The sequence below is a fragment of the Notolepis coatsorum genome (assembly GCF_963971535.1).
Source record: "Notolepis coatsorum genome assembly, chromosome: 12".
Classification (NCBI taxonomy): Eukaryota; Metazoa; Chordata; class Actinopteri; order Aulopiformes; family Paralepididae; genus Notolepis; species Notolepis coatsorum.
The window spans coordinates 78,838,938-78,858,339 of NC_140176.1; the positions used below are offsets into that span (position 1 = coordinate 78,838,938).

General features: G+C 43.4%; 2 protein-coding genes across 2 annotated transcripts in view; one reads left to right on the forward strand and one right to left on the reverse strand.

Moving 5' to 3' along the window:
* Positions 1 to 10,591, reverse strand: part of shisa2b (shisa family member 2b) — a 12,287-nt gene extending 1,696 nt beyond the window's left edge. The window contains exon 1 of the mRNA XM_084326427.1: positions 9,649 to 10,591. Within this exon, the coding sequence (XP_084182553.1) occupies positions 9,649 to 9,955 (307 nt within the window). The 5' untranslated portion in view covers positions 9,956 to 10,591. The remainder of the gene's footprint in view (positions 1 to 9,648) is intronic.
* Positions 10,592 to 11,468: 877 nt separating this feature from the next.
* spice1 (spindle and centriole associated protein 1) overlaps positions 11,469 to 19,402 on the forward strand; it is a 46,970-nt gene continuing 39,036 nt past the window's right edge. The window contains exons 1-6 of the mRNA XM_084325905.1: positions 11,469 to 11,589; positions 12,306 to 12,401; positions 14,968 to 15,015; positions 15,385 to 15,525; positions 18,495 to 18,597; positions 18,698 to 18,816. Of these exons, the coding sequence (XP_084182031.1) occupies positions 12,306 to 12,401; positions 14,968 to 15,015; positions 15,385 to 15,525; positions 18,495 to 18,597; positions 18,698 to 18,816 (507 nt within the window). The 5' untranslated portion in view covers positions 11,469 to 11,589. The remainder of the gene's footprint in view (positions 11,590 to 12,305; positions 12,402 to 14,967; positions 15,016 to 15,384; positions 15,526 to 18,494; positions 18,598 to 18,697; positions 18,817 to 19,402) is intronic.

Consider the following 19,402-nt stretch of genomic DNA (forward strand, 5'->3'; position numbering starts at 1 on the left):
ATATATGCCGGGTTTCCACCCCAAAAAAAACGGAATAATTTCAGGTAATTAACATTACATATCTCTTGTCGTGGAATTATTATGCATACTTTTGACAATAAATACAATAAGAAGTTGTTCTTATTTGCTTGTCTGGGTAAATAAAGGTTAAATAAATGTAAAAAAAAAAAGAAATATATATATATATATTTTTTTTTTAAACTGATACCGATAATTTCCGATATTACATTTTAATGCCAATATCGCCCGATAATATCGGACATCCCTATATTAAAGTTCTGGAGCGTGTACAGAGCAGATTGAGAGCACCGGTGCTTCAACACGGCACTCACCGTCGCTGCTCTGGCCACAAAGGGTCTGGTGAGACACGCGTAGTCCCCCGTCTCGGGATACCAGACGTACGCCTGGAATTAACAAGACGCCATAGTTTCTTCTCGCACAAAACGCAGGGTATTCTTTGCAACAATGTAAAACAAATATTATGCAGCCACCTCGACCCCCAAGAAACCAAGAAGTCGCTCTGCAAAGAAGAAAGCATACAGAGGCAACGGAGCAAAGAGGTTTATGGGAAATGTATTGAAAACACAGACGGTACCGTTTGCGGCCAGCTTTAAGACTTAAGACTTTATTCAGGCCACTAGATTAAAGTCTATTTATTTCTGTAATGCTAACTGGACCTAATAGAAGGCCTTGGTGTTTTGCAACAACACATCAGATCAGTGACAGGGTCACTCACATGATTCTAGAAGATTACTTTATTGGCAATTTAGACGCGACTAATTTAATTTGTCTTCTCCCTCGTAGTTACACGCCTCCTAGTCACACACAAACACATTACACACTCCTAGTCCTCGTTTTCCTCCTACTGTAGTTACACAAACATACAGTTCTCATCATCATGTCAGTTTCACACACACACACACACACACGCGCGCGCACACACACACACACACACAGTCACACACACACACACACACACACACACACACACACACACACACACACACACACACACACACAGTCTTCATATAGTTACACATACACACAGTTCATATATCTCTCCTAGTTACACATAAACACAGTCCTCATAGCCCTCCTAGTTACACATAAACACAGTCCTCATAGCCCTCCTAGTTACACATAAACACAGTCCTCATAGCCCTCCTAGTTACACATAAACACAGTCCTCATAGCCCTCCTTCCTGCCCAGGTATAAAACAAATCTGGGCAAGTGCACCAATAAGTTCAGCGGAGCAGCAAATTGGAATAGGCTGCCGTCACAGATAAAGAGCATAGCTAGCCAACCTCTTTTTAAAAGGAGGGTCAAAACATGGCTCACAGACTATACTAGCGCTTAGCCATGGGAGGTAGGTGACCACTGGTGGTACCCAGGTGTAGGTCATTGGCACATAGTGAATGTGGGTGATTATTTAGTGATTACATGTTTGTCTGTTTGTTTTTAAACATCTTTGGGACCATGATGGAATTAAGTGTTCACACTTTTCATGTCATCCTTTGGATTATTTTGTATTGGAATTTTACATAAATAAAATAAAATAAAATCCTAGTTACACACAAACACAGTCCTCATATTCCTCCTAGTTACACATAAACACAGTCCTCATATCCCTCCTAGTTACACATAAACACAGTCCTCAAAGTCCTTCTAGTTACACATAAACACAGTCCTAATATTCCTCCTAGTTACACATAAACACAGTCCTCATATTCCTCCTAGTTACACATAAACACAGTCCTCATATCCCTCCTAGTTACACATAAACACAGTCCTCATATCCCTCCTAGTTACACATAAACACAGTCCTCATATCCCTCCTAGTTACACATAAACACAGTCCTCATATCCCTCCTAGTTACACATAAACACAGTCCTCATATCCCTCCTAGTTACACACAATCATCATATCTCTCCTAGTTACACACAATCCTCATCTCTCTCCTAGTTACACACAGTCCTCATATCCCTCCTAGTTACACATAAACACTGTCCTCATATCCCTCCTAGTTACACATAAACACAGTCCTCATATCCCTCCTAGTTACACATAAACACAGTCCTCATATCCCTCCTAGTTACACATAAACACAGTCCTCATATCCCTCCTAGTTACACATAAACACAGTCCCCATATCCCTCCTAGTTACACATAAACACTGTCCTCATATCCCTCCTAGTTACACATAAACACAGTCCTCATATCCCTCCTAGTTACACATAAACACAGTCCTCATATCCCTCCTAGTTACACACAATCCTCATATCTCTCCTAGTTACACATAAACACAGTCCTCATATCCCTCCTAGTTACACATAAACACTGTCCTCATATCCCTCCTAGTTACACATAAACACAGTCCTCATATCCCTCCTAGTTACACATAAACACAGTCCTCATATCCCTCCTAGTTACACACAATCCTCATATCTCTCCTAGTTACACACAGTCCTCATCTCTCTCCTAGTTACACACAGTCCTCATATCCCTCCGAGTTACACATAAACACTGGGTAACTAGGCCTAAAGGTTAGAGAAGTGGGCTTGTAATCAGAAGGTTGCAGATTCAATTCCCCGGCCCGGGGAGGGGGGATCTGTGTGGAGACGAGAATGAATAACTCCCCTCCCTTAAGACTCGTCCTTGAGCAAGGCACTGAACCCCCAACCTGCTCCAGTGGAGCTACTCAGTGGCCATTGATGTCAGACTGTGGTCGTGCTGGGCAGCTCCCAGGTGGGGACGTGTGGAACTGTGTGAAGCAGGCCGTTGCTACGCCACCCTGGATAAATACATGTAACATTACATGTTGTTCCTGGATGTGAAATCTGGGGTTGCTCCATAGAAACTGAACAAGAAGAGGTTGACTTTGTGAAGCAGTCAACTGTTAACCCTTTCACTGCTGCACTACCAAACGGTTAACCCTTTCACTGCGACAATACACAGGTTAACCCTTTCACTGCCACACAACAGCCGGTTAACCTTTTCACTGCCACACAGTGAAAGGGTAGTTGAGTTATCATATGCTGAAAATACAAATAATTATTACTCTTGTGTGTCGTGTCATCATCACATACCGCAATGATTTAATAATCATTTATGAATGTATATAAATGGTTTGTTCATGATTAGTTCATTATCTACAAATACCTTATAAATGTATTATAACAGGGTGTTATTATAAAGTGCTACCAAATGTTTTCTTTGCCCTATATAGGGGGAGGGTTTCCCTATAAGAGTTTTTTTTTTATTTATTTTTTAAACCTACTTTCTATAGAAGCAGCTGGGAGGTGTGCTGTTTTAAGTGAGCGTGGATTATTGACTTGATTGATTGATTGATTGATTGCAAATTTGATTACTGTCCGCCTTGTTTCCAACTGGTTAAGTTTAGGCACTCTTTCGAAGTTGCTCTCTTTCGAAGTTGGTTAAGGTTAGAGTTTGGAATCAGGGCTGGTGGTCTATCGCCCTGCTCTAAAGACAAACTCTAACCGTAACCAACTTCGAAAGAGAGCGACTTCGAAAGAGTGCCTAAACTTAACCAGTTGGAAACAAGGCGGACAGTAGTCAAATTTGCAATTAATCAATCAATCAATAAATTCGCACGATTTTTATTTTGTTCCACAATGACTCATGACCCATCAATTACATCATCCAACATTGTTTAAGAAACTAAGACATTCGCCGTGACAGAATCGTTTTTCATTTAGTCTTTATGACCTTATCACCATATCCTTTCGTAATGTTACTGTCCGGCTTGTCCGCCATCTTGCTTTCACTTCTTAAAAACTCGCATGGCGGAGTGATAGTAATGCGGTTGTGGGCGGGTCCTGGGACCAAGAGCGTTGGGTTATGACAAATACCCACGTGTAAGTTGACTGTTTCAGCCAATCAGAATAGAGAAATTTGCATGCCGTTGTATAAAGCTTTATAGGAGAGAGTGGTGTGTGTTCACACATACTGACTGAACTGTCTCTGGGTACAGGAATAGGATTATGTGAATTATTTTGAATTGATGACATTATTGTTGGCAGCAGTCATTGGCCTACAATGGTTCCACCTATGAAAAATCAATAAACGTTTGGTCACAAAGAACAACATGAGCTCTTGAAATTGAACATATGTTGGCATTCCCCTTTACAGGCCCAATTCGTGATCCAAATGCAATCAAACGGGTGGCCCCACCGCCAAAACATAAGAAATGACAACAACCGAGACATGTTTTCATTCTGTAGTTAATTGACTGAGCTCTTGATAGGGTTCAAGGATTATCGCTAGGCAACAGGTTTTTAATTGTATTCACTGGACAGTATTTCGTGGCTCTCTCAAAGGCTTTGTTTGTGTTGGTAATGTAAAAAAGATCTCTATTCTCTGATAGGGGTTAGGGAAGTTCCAAATAGCTTATTTTCTTTTCTCCATACTAAACTCTTCCAAGGATGTATTGTGAACACACCCCCACGTAGACATAAAATCCCAGACCGAGGCTTAAAAGTGACCATGAAGTGAAGAGCAGAAAGCGGGTCACTGACCCGTGGTCAATGCTAGATCACATCTGCCTTTAATTTGGGGTCGTCATTCTTTGGCCAAGCTGCAAAGCCACAACTCATCATCGTTTTCACCTTGAAGGTTGTTGTGTCTCTTAACCCTAACCTCAACCACTCCCACTGCCTACAAATGAAAAGTAATTTTTTTTTAAAACATCCCTCCGGGCCCGTCGTCAGGACTTCCAATTCGCGATCAGAGAATTGACGCTTCTGTTTTCTGCCTGCCATTGTCCTAGACCTAGGACATGCATACTGTTGCATGGGCAGTATTTTACTATTTTACCAGATATCTGACAGATATCAGGAGCAAATTGCACACCGTATGGGCCTGTTTGCGCTAGTATATCATTCATGCAATATCTTTAGTGAATAAGTCCTTAAGACGGAGCAAATCACATGCAGTTAAGCAATCCATTCTTTGTGAATTCGCCCCATTATTGTACAATGCCATGACATGACAACATCACGGTCAGTCTCAGCTTCTGAAGGACAACATCAGTGTCAGTCTCAGCTTCTGAAGGACAACATCAGTGTCAGTCTCAGTTTCTGAAGGACAACATCAGTGTCAGTCTCAGTTTCTGAAGGACAACATCAGTGTCAGTCTCAGTTTCTGAAGGACAACATCAGTGTCAGTCTCAGCTTCTGAAGGACAACATCACGGTCAGTCTCAGTTTATGATGGACAACATCCTTCTTAATCTTAGCTTGCTAAATTTTCAACCGATTTATAAACGGTTTGGCTTATTACAAACGTTATGAACGTGGCCATGGACATGGTGAAATTATTTTCATATGAAAGTCCATTATAAGTATGCAGTAAGTATGGTAACTACATCTCTCACGTTTATAACAAACCAAACCAGTTGAAAATTTTGCAAGCTATGGTTATTTCAATAGTACATGTACCATAGCCGTTCATTTTATGAGTGGGCCTGGTGCCTGTGGCAAGATGGCCGCCATGTGGCAACATCGGTTTCCATTGGCCAGCAGCGCGGGTGAGTCATCTACTTTATATATGTCTATGGTTGCGCTGCCCTATGGGTCTCGGGGGGGTGTGTAGACTACCATATGCCTCCTCTGATACATGTGGAGTTGCCAGTCGCGTCTCTTCACCTGACAGCAAGGAGTTTCACTGGGAGGGTGTAATGTGCACAGAGGTTTGCGCTCTCTCCCCCAGATCCCCTCACTATCTCCCCCAGACCCCCTCGCTATTGCCACAACCAGGACTCATACCCCACTGGCTTCCCACCTGCAAACACGGCCAATTATGTTCGTAGGGACGTCTGATCAAGCCGGAAGTAGTGTTTGTAGTAGTGCTTAGAGAAGAATTCCCCCGGGGGATGTCACCGAGAGGAGAGCAGACCTCTAGTGAATTGCAGACACTATTTCCTCAACCATTTCTTCAACTTTCCTCGAGTTTGTACTACATGTACTACAGTTGAAAATAGTTGAGGCAATAGTGTCTGCAGTTCGCTAGAGGTCTCCTCTGGGTGCCGACGCGGCTGGTTTCTCAAGACACAGAACACGTTGCAATAGAATGGAAACAGAACCATAGAATTAAGGTGGAAAATCGGCAAGGTACCTCTTTAATACCATTTCGTGGACACCTTTAAATTTTTTTTTTTTTTTTTTATAATTTCCAACTGTAACTTTTGACACGTTGTTGGCAGCAAGAAGGTGTGAGGCGGGATGAGGTCACAATGGAGGTGTTACGTCACTCACTCAAAACACACACACACACACACCTTTTTATTACTATACTTGCGAGGACTATTAACTATTTCTATTGACTACATGAATTCCCTAACCAAACGTTTACATACCTATCCCTAACCCAAATTTGTACTTTAACCCTAAACTCAGCCCCTGACCTCTGAAAATTACCCATTTTAAAGTGAGGATCGGCTCAAATGTCCTCACTTCAACAGATTTTTTTGTTCATCATCTTTCTATCATTGTGAGGTCCTGACAAGTATAGTAGCAGCTGTCTACACACATAGACACATAGACACACACACACACACACACACACACACACACACACACACACACACACACACACACACACACACACACACACACACACACACACACACACACACACAAAGTAACGCACACACACACACTCCCCCTACTGGAGTACAATAAAGCACATGTTATATCAGAGCTGATCTTGTTGTGAATGATGTATCGTTCTCTGGGTGTAGCTGTTCTCCAGCTCAGTCTTCCAGTGTGTTAAGGGCTGTAACAGAGTAAACCAATGACAACTGGCTTCCTTTTCCCCCCAGCTCTATTGAAACACAGATATGCCCCCAAAGACACATTTCAGAAGGAGCATCACAACGAGGACTGACCACAAAGTCTGAGGATTACAGTACAGCCCCTGTTGAAAAGGTGCAAGTTCAGTTAGGACGAGGCAACAATAAGTCCAGGTGATAAAAGACTTTAAGTCCATGTGCTGTTAAGAGGCTGAGACGTTACTGTAAAGCTACTATGGTGACATCAATAACCTGAGAACATGACCCATTTCCCAGTGAAAAGCCAGCGGTGTCGGCTTCAGAAGCTAATGTACCTTACAGCTAAACCCATAAACAGGTTTTAACAGAAGCCATTTCAATAAGAACTGTTATGGCAACGGATACTAGTTACAAAAACCCAGGAATGTCCCAGAGAGTCTTTCTCTGTGCCCCCCCCCCCCCCCCCTCTCTCTCTTACTGTATGGCCCCAGACCTCAATACGCCATCTCATATTCCACTCTTTCTGCATGACTGATAAAAGTTTAATAATTACGGAAAAGCGTCCGCTGCTGAGCTACGTCCCCTCTGCTATTGTTCTCTGTCACTGGTCCACACCTGTCGCTAAGGCTGAGCTGTGGCAGCCATGCTCTGGTAACATCAACCCCCCTCCATAGGCTCTTGTTGTGGCCGGCTGGTCTCTCTCCTCTCCCAGCTCTGTCCCGGGGGGTTTCTCCTGTTTCCTTAAATACCACATGTTTCTTACCGTCTAGCACATTAATAATCCCCTGTCTGTTATTCACAGGCATTACTCTTGTGTATCTTTGCCTGATGATTAATAGGCTGCCATTTGGGTGAAAAATGAATGAAGTGCACAAACGGGCTCCTTTGCACGACAGAAACGGCTTCCTTTTTTTGTCCTAAGGAGGAAACCCCCCTACTTCCTTTAAGTTATTTTGGCTGGTTGTCCACTGTATTGAAATGTATACCTCTTCCTGGGTGATAAGGGATGGTTGTTGTTTCAGCAAATGACTAAGATTGTTATGGTTAGGGGAAAGTATTTTGTAAGAAAAAAAAAGACAAGCATGTCCTCCGGAAAAGCATGATATGATATGATATGTTCCTTTTTTAAATCAGATTTTTCTAATGTTTGTCTACCAAAATACGATGCAGCTAGTATACTTATAGGCTGCTGAGAAAGTGAGAAAATATGAGCTAGGCTATTTTCAAATACACTGTATATGGTTAAAATGTATATTGAATGAAAGTTTATAATCTTCACTTATAACCTATATGCCTTGCCTACTAAACGTCTGCTATATCACAGAGAGGGGGTTGCAAAGCATTATGCTTTTATATGCTATGTGAATTTGGTCTTTGGTCATGGGTAACATTAAAAATAGACCTTCTGAGGCCAAGTGCAAACAGGTATGGGGATCTCGTTGCAGGCAAGTGTCAGAGTCCCGCCAAAGCATGGAGACACCAGCGAGCGGGGGGGATTATGGGAATCCACAAAGGAAACGATACATAACTCGATTTGTTTTTTATGAACAGAGCTGTCAGCGCCGTCGCGATCCGCTGCCCGGGATCCGGTCAAGTCCAAACTTGATCCTCGTGGGGACAGTGTGTGCGAGTTGAGCTTGCTCTGTGCAATCCCTGCGGCGCGCGTGTGTTACAGCTAGAACAAACACAGCTATTTATAACGGCGCGCAGCACAATTTGCCATTTGTGAGTCGGGCGGGCAGTTAAAGTTAACTGAGGCTTTCTAGGGTGTCCTGTCTCATCTGCTGCAGCTGTCGTTGCCAACTGAGACAGAGAGCAGCTTAAAGCTGTGAGGAGTTGGTCTATTATATACAAACTATAAAAGCATATATATACTCTTTTTTCTGGACTATTTTTGTATCACAAACAGTACTGTATTTTGCAAATCTGGTATGTCATAAATGTATAGATGTAGCAGTACTGTCTATCTGTATGTCGTGTGTCACTGTCATGTTATGATGAATTGAAAATGGGGGACCCTGATGTAAACAAGACAAAAGTCTTTCTCTGGTCTGCATCCCCTTATCAATTGTATGTATTGAGCTGTACTGTACCCATTCTGCAACCTGTTAATAAAGTTTTCAATCAATCAATCAATCAATCAATCAATCAATCAATCAATCAATCAATCAATCAATCAATCAATAATACGGCCTGGTCTGAATGCAATATTGTCTTCAACAAGTCCAATTGTACATGTAATTAGCTCTATCAGACATGTGCGTCTTTGAGAAGGGCATCAGCATCAGCAAACTGGACACTTACAATTAGACTATTTGAATGAGTCCATTTCAGCTAAATCCGTATGAAATCAAATTGAGAAACGTAGGGCTTTGCCACCAGTACTTTGCATTTAATGTATTGCCTAAAACTTTTGAATGAATGAATGAATGAAAACTTTATTTAACAGATTGCAGAATGGGTACAATACAGTACGGCTCAATACATACAATTGTTAAGGGGATGCAGACCAGAGAAAGACGTTTGTCTTGTTTCCATCAGGGTCCCCCATTTTCAATTCATATAGATTCATATAGATTAATTTGGACATGAGGTATTGGGTCTATTGTCTTGACACTGATTGATTGATTGATTGATTGATTGATTGAAAACTTTATTAACAGATTGCAGAATGGGTACAGTATACAGTACAGCTCAATACATACAATTGTTAAGGGGATGCAGACCAGAGAAAGACTTTCGTCTTGTTTACATCAGGGTCCCCCACTTTGGCAACATGCCTATTGTTTAATGTTCGTGCCAAGAACGCACAATGAAGTGTCCTCTCCACACTCCAGAAAGGTATTATTATTATGATTACCTGCGCCCGTGTCCTTGTCCTCCTTGCCCTCCTTGCCGGTGTCCTGGGCGCGCTTGTCGTTGTCGCAGCTCCCCTGGTCCAGCCGCGCCTCGGACATGGCGCAGCAGTAGCGCAGCTCGCACTTCCCGCAGCAGATGATCGCGTCCTCGCTGTCGATCTTCTCCGGGCACTGGAAGCCCTCTTTCCAGCTGCCCTGGTTGTCGTGCCAGCCGTGACAGTACTCCCCGCTGGCTCTCACGTCCACGATGAGCAGGAGCAGGGTCCCGATCACGGTGACAGACGTCGGGAAAGCGCCTCCTCCCCACATGATCGTGGAGCTGCTGGCTGCCCGGTGCGGCACACTGCAGGCGCACTGAAGGGAATAGCGACGCGCTCACTCTCCGGGCCGCGAACCACGTTTACCCGGCGCAGTGGGACAGTGTGATAATATGGGGGATTATATATTATGTGATTAATAAGTGAGATCAAATCAAACCGCTCTGTCGCTGTCATTTGTTAGGAGAATCCCGTGCGTAATTGAAATAGATCCAAATGTGTCCAAGTGGTTGTTGTGTAGGGAAATATCCAAAAAGTTTCCAACGACCTACTACTCCATTATATCGTTAAAATACAGACAAACAACATTGATTTAAACTGTTCCTAATCTGTATAGGTTAGTCCAGGTGTTAGGTGTATATTCCCCTCGGAGTGCCGGATAATAAATCCGATATCAGGAGGAGGCTGATGAGGAGTGGAGCTCCTCCGGTGGGGAACAGAGGCTGTCCATGATGTCCAAATGCACCTCGGATGACTTTCCCCCAGAGATGCGAAACCAGCACTGCCTTTTAAAATGCACCAGCACTTCTGTTCTCACGGCTTCTCCACCGACCAGTATATAGCCCAATAAGCCAAGGCGCGCAAACAAACAGTTAAACGTTTTCAAACCTTTACGATACTGGCCACAAGTCAAGACCCAGATGTGTTGTTGTTCAGCCTAACTGGACACATAGCAGCCCATATTATAGCATACTGTTGCGTCCTGGTCCTGGAGGCGTGCTGCTAAATGTCAGTTTCTTGCCCACTGCCCCATAGAATGAATCCTTCTCTATTCCATGTAGGGTGACTGGGAGTGGAGTGGGGAGTGCTTTGAAACACCATCCCAACTTGCAGTCCCTCCCAGTCGTGCGCTTGCGCGACAATTACCCAAAACCCTGAGCCTTCCCCCGCCGAGCCGAGCCGAGCCAGTTGTTGTCAGTAATCGGTCCCTTTACGCCCGATCCCCGTGTGGCGGCCCGGTGCCCAAAACTCTGTTTCACTACAGTAGCTCCTCTGAGAGTCCTCTCCACTATTTCTCTCTCTCACGCACGCACGCACGCAGGCACACACATACACGCGCGCACACACACACACACGCACACACGTATATGTAATGTAACTAACTAGAAGCAGCTTTGCGTGTATCATTATGTGTCTTTGAGCACGCGCACACACACACGCGCACGCACGCGCACACACACACGCGCGCACACACACACACACACACACACACACACACACACACACACACACACACACACACACACACGGAAAACGCAAACGTGGTGGGTGCGGTAAGATTATGGCAAGCGGTAAGATTTTTTTGGCACCACACCGGCGGCATTATCAAATAGTTCAGCATAATTGCAGTAATGCAGGCATTTGTGCGCCGACAGTGCCATCTAGTGGTCGCGCAGCGCTCCCGTCAATAATAATAATAACGTTCCCATGATCCTCTCTTGTCAAACCGCGTCCTTGGCAACTGAATGACGACACAGGAAGTGGCGCGCGGCGGTTTGAAAAGGAAGATTCTGACACACAAACAAACAGCCGTCTGTCCTTTCAAGAAGTGGGTTCATCATTAATACGCAAACCAAGCGTATTATTTACTAATGTTAACCGAGGATAGGATAGACACTGCATAGAGTAAGTCGGCCCACTTTTAATTTGATTTTAACACGTAAGCTGTTCTTTTAAAAGTCAGCCAATGATAGCTAACGACGTAAACCAATTGAAAGTCCATTGAAAAAAAACGGTTTGTTACCCGGAATAGCTGCTACCGCTATGTTGTTACCCTTTCTCTCTCCTGTCTGTGTTCTGTGGAGGGACAACGACATCTGACATCTGACTATGATGAATTGAAAATGGGGGACCCTGATGTAAACAAGACGAAAGTCTTTCTCTGGTCTGCATCCCCTTAACAATTGTGTGTAATGTATTGAGCTGTACTGTATTGTACCCATTCTGCAATCTGTTAATACAATTTTCAATCAATCAAACCAACAGTGGTTCTCATCGTGTGGGGGGGATAAGTGGCTATTCTCATCATAGGCTGCTTCACTTTCTCCACTAATGTCTCATCAACGACAGTATAAGGGCTATTGGGGAAAGGCTCAAATCCAACAGGAAATATCTTCACAGATGGGGACATGTAACAATGTGTGGCCTCCTTGACATGAAGACGGTTCAGGGACAGACAGGACAACTTAAATCTAAAGTAACGTTACTTTACTACTTGTAGCCCCGAATCACAATGTAGAATGGCAGTGTGGGATCCCAAATCCTGATTCCGGGCTGTCCGTCTTGCCAGCACTCTGTTAGGAGGGAACATTAGCGAGCTGTGCCGTCTCTCTTGTCAACAGATGTCGTTTGTGACGAGGCTGGGACGCCCACGGCAGAGTCAAGGTCAAAGGTCTGTACGCCCCAAGAAGACAGGCACTGCTAAGAGAGAGTGGGTGGTGAGTAACGTTACACCTGTTTTCCCGCTGTGAACGACTTCAGACGCAGCAGTGGTACTAATACGACTCTATCCTTCAAACTACTGTGCTTACAGGAGAGTAGGACTGGGCGATATGGAAAAACATTAATATCACCATATTCAGAAGCCCTCTCTTGTTGATAGTGATATACATCTGAAACTGAACAGCGAGGATGGAAAGCTAGGGTTTTGAATCAACTTTACCACAGGTTCCTATCCTATCCTACCCCCCCCCCCCCCCACACACACACACACACACACACACACACACATATAACCTTTTTATTTTACCACTATGAGTAGGTTAGGTTAGGTTTACTTTATTTGTTCAAGGGGGACAGTGTACATTGATAAAACATTTTACAAATGTAAATGCACCCAATTTTTGCCAAAAGGCTAATTTCCATTGGCAGTCCCCCTGCCAGAAGGTACAGGCTAAAATCCTGTGTAAAAAAAGGATTAGCAATAAAATATAAATACATTAGAATAAAAACACAACAAAAGCACATAGACATAGTAGGGATACAGGTCACAATACAGTCATGGACACAAGGACAGAGCACATCATGACATATTAAGAGACTCAGACATAGACAGACGCACCATATCCACACACACATATACACAATACAGACACCTCAGTGTTGACAGTTCTGATTTTCAATGAGCCATTCCCTAACCCTGCACTTGAATGAATGGTATGATGTGGACACTCTAATTGTTTGAGGAATAGAGTTCCATTGGTGGGATGCTCTGTATGAGAAGACGGCCTGGCCAAATACCATTTTTTTTTAAAGGGATTGTACAGTCCCCCCTTGCCGCACCTCTAGTGTTCCTGGTAGCATAGATGTTTATCCTTATCAGTTGGGCACAAGTTTCTTGCCCGATAAATGCCAAATAATCCAATCAATGTTTATCATATTGGTCACTGCATGGTAATAGGAAGTGAGATTACAAGCGATTACAACTGTAATTTTCACCGGACATGCTCAAATATTTCAGAAGTCTAAGTGTGAGAAATCAGACTTAGGCTACTTTTAGCTTTTTAGCATTGATTTAAACAGCATAATTACGTATCACACTTTATATTTATATATAAAAAAAAATAGAAAATCCATAATACGATATCACGGTTAGATGATATTTGATATATATTGAGAGAAAACGGGGTTTATTCAATGTATGTGATGTATAGATTGGGGGGAGATGGTAGCATGTAACGGTGCCAGAGAGGTCGAAGTGCATGCTGACGGTGGTTCAGTAGAGCAGGGTGATTGTGAGCACCACACTGAGCAGGGCCGAATGTTGACATTCCTTGTAAGAACAAGCTGATAGCGAGTGTGGGCACAGAGGCAGAGCGCGATGGAGGTTTTGACAGTAATGAAACGTTTTGAAATGTGTGAAAGGTTATAAGCAGTTGTCATGACAGCGTCGCATGACAACCAGGAGAGGGGCGGGGGCCGTCGTTGCTATGACGAAGATCTATAAGTCGAACAGTGTTTCCGGGTGTAAGGCAGACCAAGAGCGACTAGGACTGAGATCACACAGAAGACACTCTCTCCTCTCATCACGGAGAGGGGGGGGGGGGGGGGAGGAAGGATGCCACATCATGATTAGCTTCGGCTACCACGAGGATGGTCTTGGCTAACGACCAGGCCTGATCACCATTGGACTGAATAACAAGGACGATACAATTTGATAACATCTGATAACATCTGATTATGAGGTTCTGTTTATTGAATAAACAACGCTTCTCCTTATAAGGTATTACGCTGTGTCAAAGTGTCGAATTCTTACGAAGGTGGAGAATTATTATGGTTTGCGGATCGCACTAACGGGGAGAGATAAGGATTTTATCAGCCAGTATAGGAGACGTCAGGACCATTAAAATTACACAACGCAGAGGAATTGGATGGAGAGAGGATAACACAAGAAGACGTGATACTGGCCAGATTGATCAGAATCTAACAATATGTTATCGATGTATATATATTTTTTATCCACTGTTTCTCCCATTTTCTATTTTTCTCCCATCCCAATTTCGTATCATCCAATTCAACCCTCCCCTGTCTCGAACGCTGTTTCTTGCCTCCCACAAGCCGGCTGCAATGTGGACTAAGTCATACATAGCACGAGTCCCCTCCGATACTCGAGGTAACAGCAGTCGCATCTTTTCACCTGCACGGCGCGATCTTTCAGCGTCAGGGGTCTGCGCTTTGGAGGGGGCCGCCCCCATCGCTTCCTGATTCTACTGCGCAGGCGCACCAACCGACCTGTAGGAGTCGCTGTCCACAACGCCCGATCCCCACCCATCAGTTACCCACCCCCTAATACTGCCAATGTGTATTAGTACGGACGACCAGCTAAACTGAAAGCAATGTGGAGCGCTGGGCTCGAACAGGCGAACCCAGCGTCTCCAGTATTCGTGGTGAGCGCCTTGCCCACTGCACCACGTAGCCGCCCTTATGTTATCGATATATTGCCCAGCCCTACTAGGATGTGAGAATAGAGTTAGTGAAGTAATAGCTGATGTTTTCTACTTTCAGAGCACTGTCAGCGATCTCTCTGTACACAAGCTGACACCTGAGGAGCTGGTAAGACGCTTCATGATCCGTTTGTTTTACGGATTTTGTCTTGTTAACCTTTTGTATTGTCGCAGTGAAAGGGTTAACCTTTTGTATTGTCACAGTGAAAGGGTTAACCATTTGGTAGTGTGGTAGTGAAAGGGTTAACCTTTTGTATTGTCGCAGTGTAAGGGTTAACCATTTGGTAGTGTGGTAGTGAAAGGGTTAACCATTTGTATTGTCGCAGTGTAAGGGTGGTTAACCATTTGGTAGTGTGGTAGTGAAAGCTTTAAAGCTGCTACCAGGAAGATTGGTTGTGATACCTTGGTCTATTTACAGTAATCAGTTCCTTGACGTGAAGAAGTTTTGAGAAGCAATGTGTACCTTTCCTCCACCCAGAGTCACCGTCATGAGATACACAAGTCCCACAACAAGGTAGTGGCTCAGTGGGAGCTGAAGCAGAAGGCTCTGAGCAGGTGTCACAGACATGCTGGTAGTCCTGCTCCCCTGGACCACGCCAGCCTCAGCATCATCAAAGAGGTCAGTGTGTGCAGGTTAGGGCTTTCTCTAAACAATGATATATAGGGCTGCAGCACCACTATGACAATGCGCTAGCGCCACCATGTGTTTAAAAAAAAAAAATATATATATATATATATATATATAATAATAATCATATTTTGTTGCAGCATAAGCTTGGGGCCAACTTAGAAACAGATGCATCATTATCTTAATACATGATGGCTCAGTCCTCTGTTCCACTATGTGTGCGTTTGTTTTCGTGTTCAACGTTAAACTAATGTGCAACCTTAATAAAATAACTTATTTGGGACTTACCCTTGTGTTTGCTATTTTATTGATTAGGTTAAGTTGCAGGATATTAGAGCAAATGGCTTTCATTACTCTTCCATGGTGCAGCTTACATGCTCTCCCTTACTCTCCCTTAACCCCAAACAAATTGACAGTATAACGTCATTTGACGGTATTTGTTTTTTCTAGTGCAAATAGATTTTTGCATCTATTTATGTATTTTTTTGTAATACAATTTTCATTCAAAAGGGTACATTTTAATGACATGTTGTCCTCAAATCAATATAATACTGCTGCAAGGAAAGATTTTTAGATTAATAATAATAAAAAATACATGTATAATTCTAATACTGATCCTCCATTTTCCCTGCATCCGATTAGCAGAGTGGATGTGTGTGGCTCTATTTCTAGTTGGTAAAGTGTTGTGTTGTGTTGATACAGGTGTTCTCAGACCAGGGCCCTATTCCCCGTACCTGGTTCAACTAAGTCGATCAAAAGTCCCATTATCCAGATTCAATTAACCCGATGTTTGAATCCGGGATTTCCCTGTTCCTCGAACGCTGATTCAGTCTCGTTAATTCGAACCAGACTTGATACTCAGGATAAGTGCGTGCGGCCGCTTCATTTGAAAAGACAGCAGATGTCGATCGCAGAAATCCTGATTTTCTAACGGCATTGATTGATTGATTGATTTAAAACTTTATATTTTTTGATCTACTTTTTCTCCCATTTTGAAATTTTTTCTCTCATCCCAATTTCGTATCGTCCAATTCTACCCTCCCCTGTCTCGAACGCTGTTAGGCCATGCCTCCCACAAGCCGGCTGCAATGTGGACTAAGCCCTCCGGTACTCGAGGAAGCAGCAGTCGCATCTTTTCACCTGCACAGCGCGATCTCTCAGCGTCGGGGGTCTGCGTTTGGAGGGCACGCCGCCCCCGTCGCTTCCTGATTCTGCTGCCCAGGCGCACCAACCGACCTGTAGGAGTCGCTGTCCACAACGTCCGATCCCCACCCATCAGCTTCCCACCCCCTAATACTGCCAATTGTATTAGTATGAACGACCAGCCAAGGCTCGAACCCAGCGTCTTCTGCATTGGTGGTGAGCACCTTGCCCACTGCACCACCTAGCCGCCGATTTAAAACTTTATTAACAAGATTGCAGAATGGGTACAATACAGTACGGCTCAATAGCCTCGCCGACAAGTTAAATGCATAATCTATAGGCACATTTTAAATCCCTCATTACCCCAATCAATCAGATTTAAATGTTACTGCTGGCAATGGGCTTAATGGCATGAATAATCGAATGAGATCTTGCTAGCGAAAATAATTATTTCAACTCTTTCAGAATAAGTATACAAAAACAAGCCCAAAGATAAAGAGTATATCTAATTGATACGAATTAATAGATACTTATGAGGATATCTGTACTGTATGCGCTTAGGTATCATGTATATAATAAATACATCGTTCCTAAAGTTTTCAGCCCGCGACCCCCGAAATAACGGTGTCGGAGAGCCACAACCCCCACTATTATATAGAGGTGGTTGAAACATGCAAACGTTCACACGCATACATATGCATTGGAGGCTTTTAACACGCACAATAACTACACAAAATAACACAATAATCAAACAACCATAAAATGAATACATATAGTGTGTTTCATTTAGAAGGCTATAATGTTCAACTCACCTAATGAGATGGATGGGCATAGTCTGGGTTTAATTTGGGAGACAGCGACTCGGAGATCATCCTCCACATTCATTCAGACGTGATCTGTACTTATTTTTTATATAAGTCAGTGCAGATAATGTTTTTTTCAAATAGGTAGGTATAGCTGTGCGTATTCCCCCTCAATTGATATCTAGTCGGCATCGGAGGTGGGCAGCGATCTGGGACGCATTCTCCATCAGAAACAAGTGCGCCTCATCCCGCAGCTCAAACAGGTGTCGTGCAGTATAGGAAATCCATAGGCTGAATATGATTTATTATCAGAATTTTAGGTCTATTATTTTACATTTCAAAAGCATTTATTTTACCAGTTTAATGTATTTTAATTGTTTTAAATTATAGGCCTATTTCACACATTCTATGAAATCAATACATTCTGGAAATCATCTCGCAAAAACATTATTCAGAATGGTATAATGGGATCAAAGAGCACCTACGGGAGGCTGCAATTCGAAACTGGCCCCCGTAAATGTCCAAACACCCCCTCCCACCCACCCACCCCCTCCCAATGTACAGTTTCCTCCCCCTCGTATATATATTTTCTGTTAGGATCTCTGTTTAACAGTACTGTATATTTGCATATCTTGTATGTCACAAATGTAACGGTACTGTATATCTGTATGTCATTATGAATTGAAAATGGGGGACCCTGCTGTAAACAAGACGAAAGTCTTTCTCTGGGTCTGCATCCCCTTAACAATTGTGTGTATTGAGCCGTACTGTATTGTACCCCATTCTGCAATCTGTTAATAAAGTTTCCAATCAATCAATCAATCTCTGAGGAAGGGAGCTGCCATTTTGTTCCGAGGGAGTGGCCAGCTTATATCCAGCTAACTCAACTAAACCCTGCTCCGGAGCAGGTTCAAACTTTTCAATCTGTTGCCATAGCGATTTAGAAAATCTGACGTCGGGGAACGGAAATGTCTGGCTTCAGTGTTGGTAAAGTGTTGTGTTGTGTTGATACAGGTGTTCTCAGACCAGCTGCTCCTGCAGGATGTGTTGGCCCGGTCTGATAGAGCCATGGCTGTGGTCAAGGACCTGTTCGGAGATGCTCCTCGCAGGCAGACGGGTATGGGTGGGTTAATAGAACAAAGACATAAATATAGGCAATTAAATAAAATCTTAATATGAATTTAAACATTAAGGTTGTGTTTTTGTGTTCTCTGCAGGGCATCCCAGTGTTACCATGGCTCCAGATTGTGACTCTGCCTCCACACTACCTGTCCTACAGAGACCAGACCCTGCAACCCCTCTCTCACTACTCAGCCAGTCTATGATGGATCAACAGGTAGGTGCTTGTTTGAGTGTTTGAGAGGGAGAGAGAGAGTCTATGCCCATATTTATACTATGTATAATTGACCTATCCCAGGCCCGCCCTCTTTTATTGATCCTCCACTCACAATTGTTGCTTTCCTCAGTTTCAAACAGTTGTGATTGGAGGATCAAGAAAAGAGCAGGGTTTGAGACGGGTTCATTGAACCCTTCAGATGAAGAATTATACAGCTCAGTTTTGAACAATTTTGTACTGCCCATGTATTTGCAGTTGTAAAGTCAATCGAGATCACTGTGAATGTGATATATGACCAGAAAATACTCAACCTCTACTGTCCAGAGTAACTAAACCCATGGTCATCTTGTTGATATTTGTTGGTTGATATTTTCACCCCAAACGGTGATGTCAGAGTATCTCTTTTTCTTTACAGGCCTAGACAGACTCTGATAGTACCTCCAAAGATGTACTCTGACATCACCGATTTGGGTAGGACAGAGTTTGCAGCATGGTGAAAATATTAACCACTAGGGGGCAACAAAATGACCATGCTTGTAGTTACTCTTTAACTCTTTAATTGCCAGACCCAAGATATCTCGGGTTA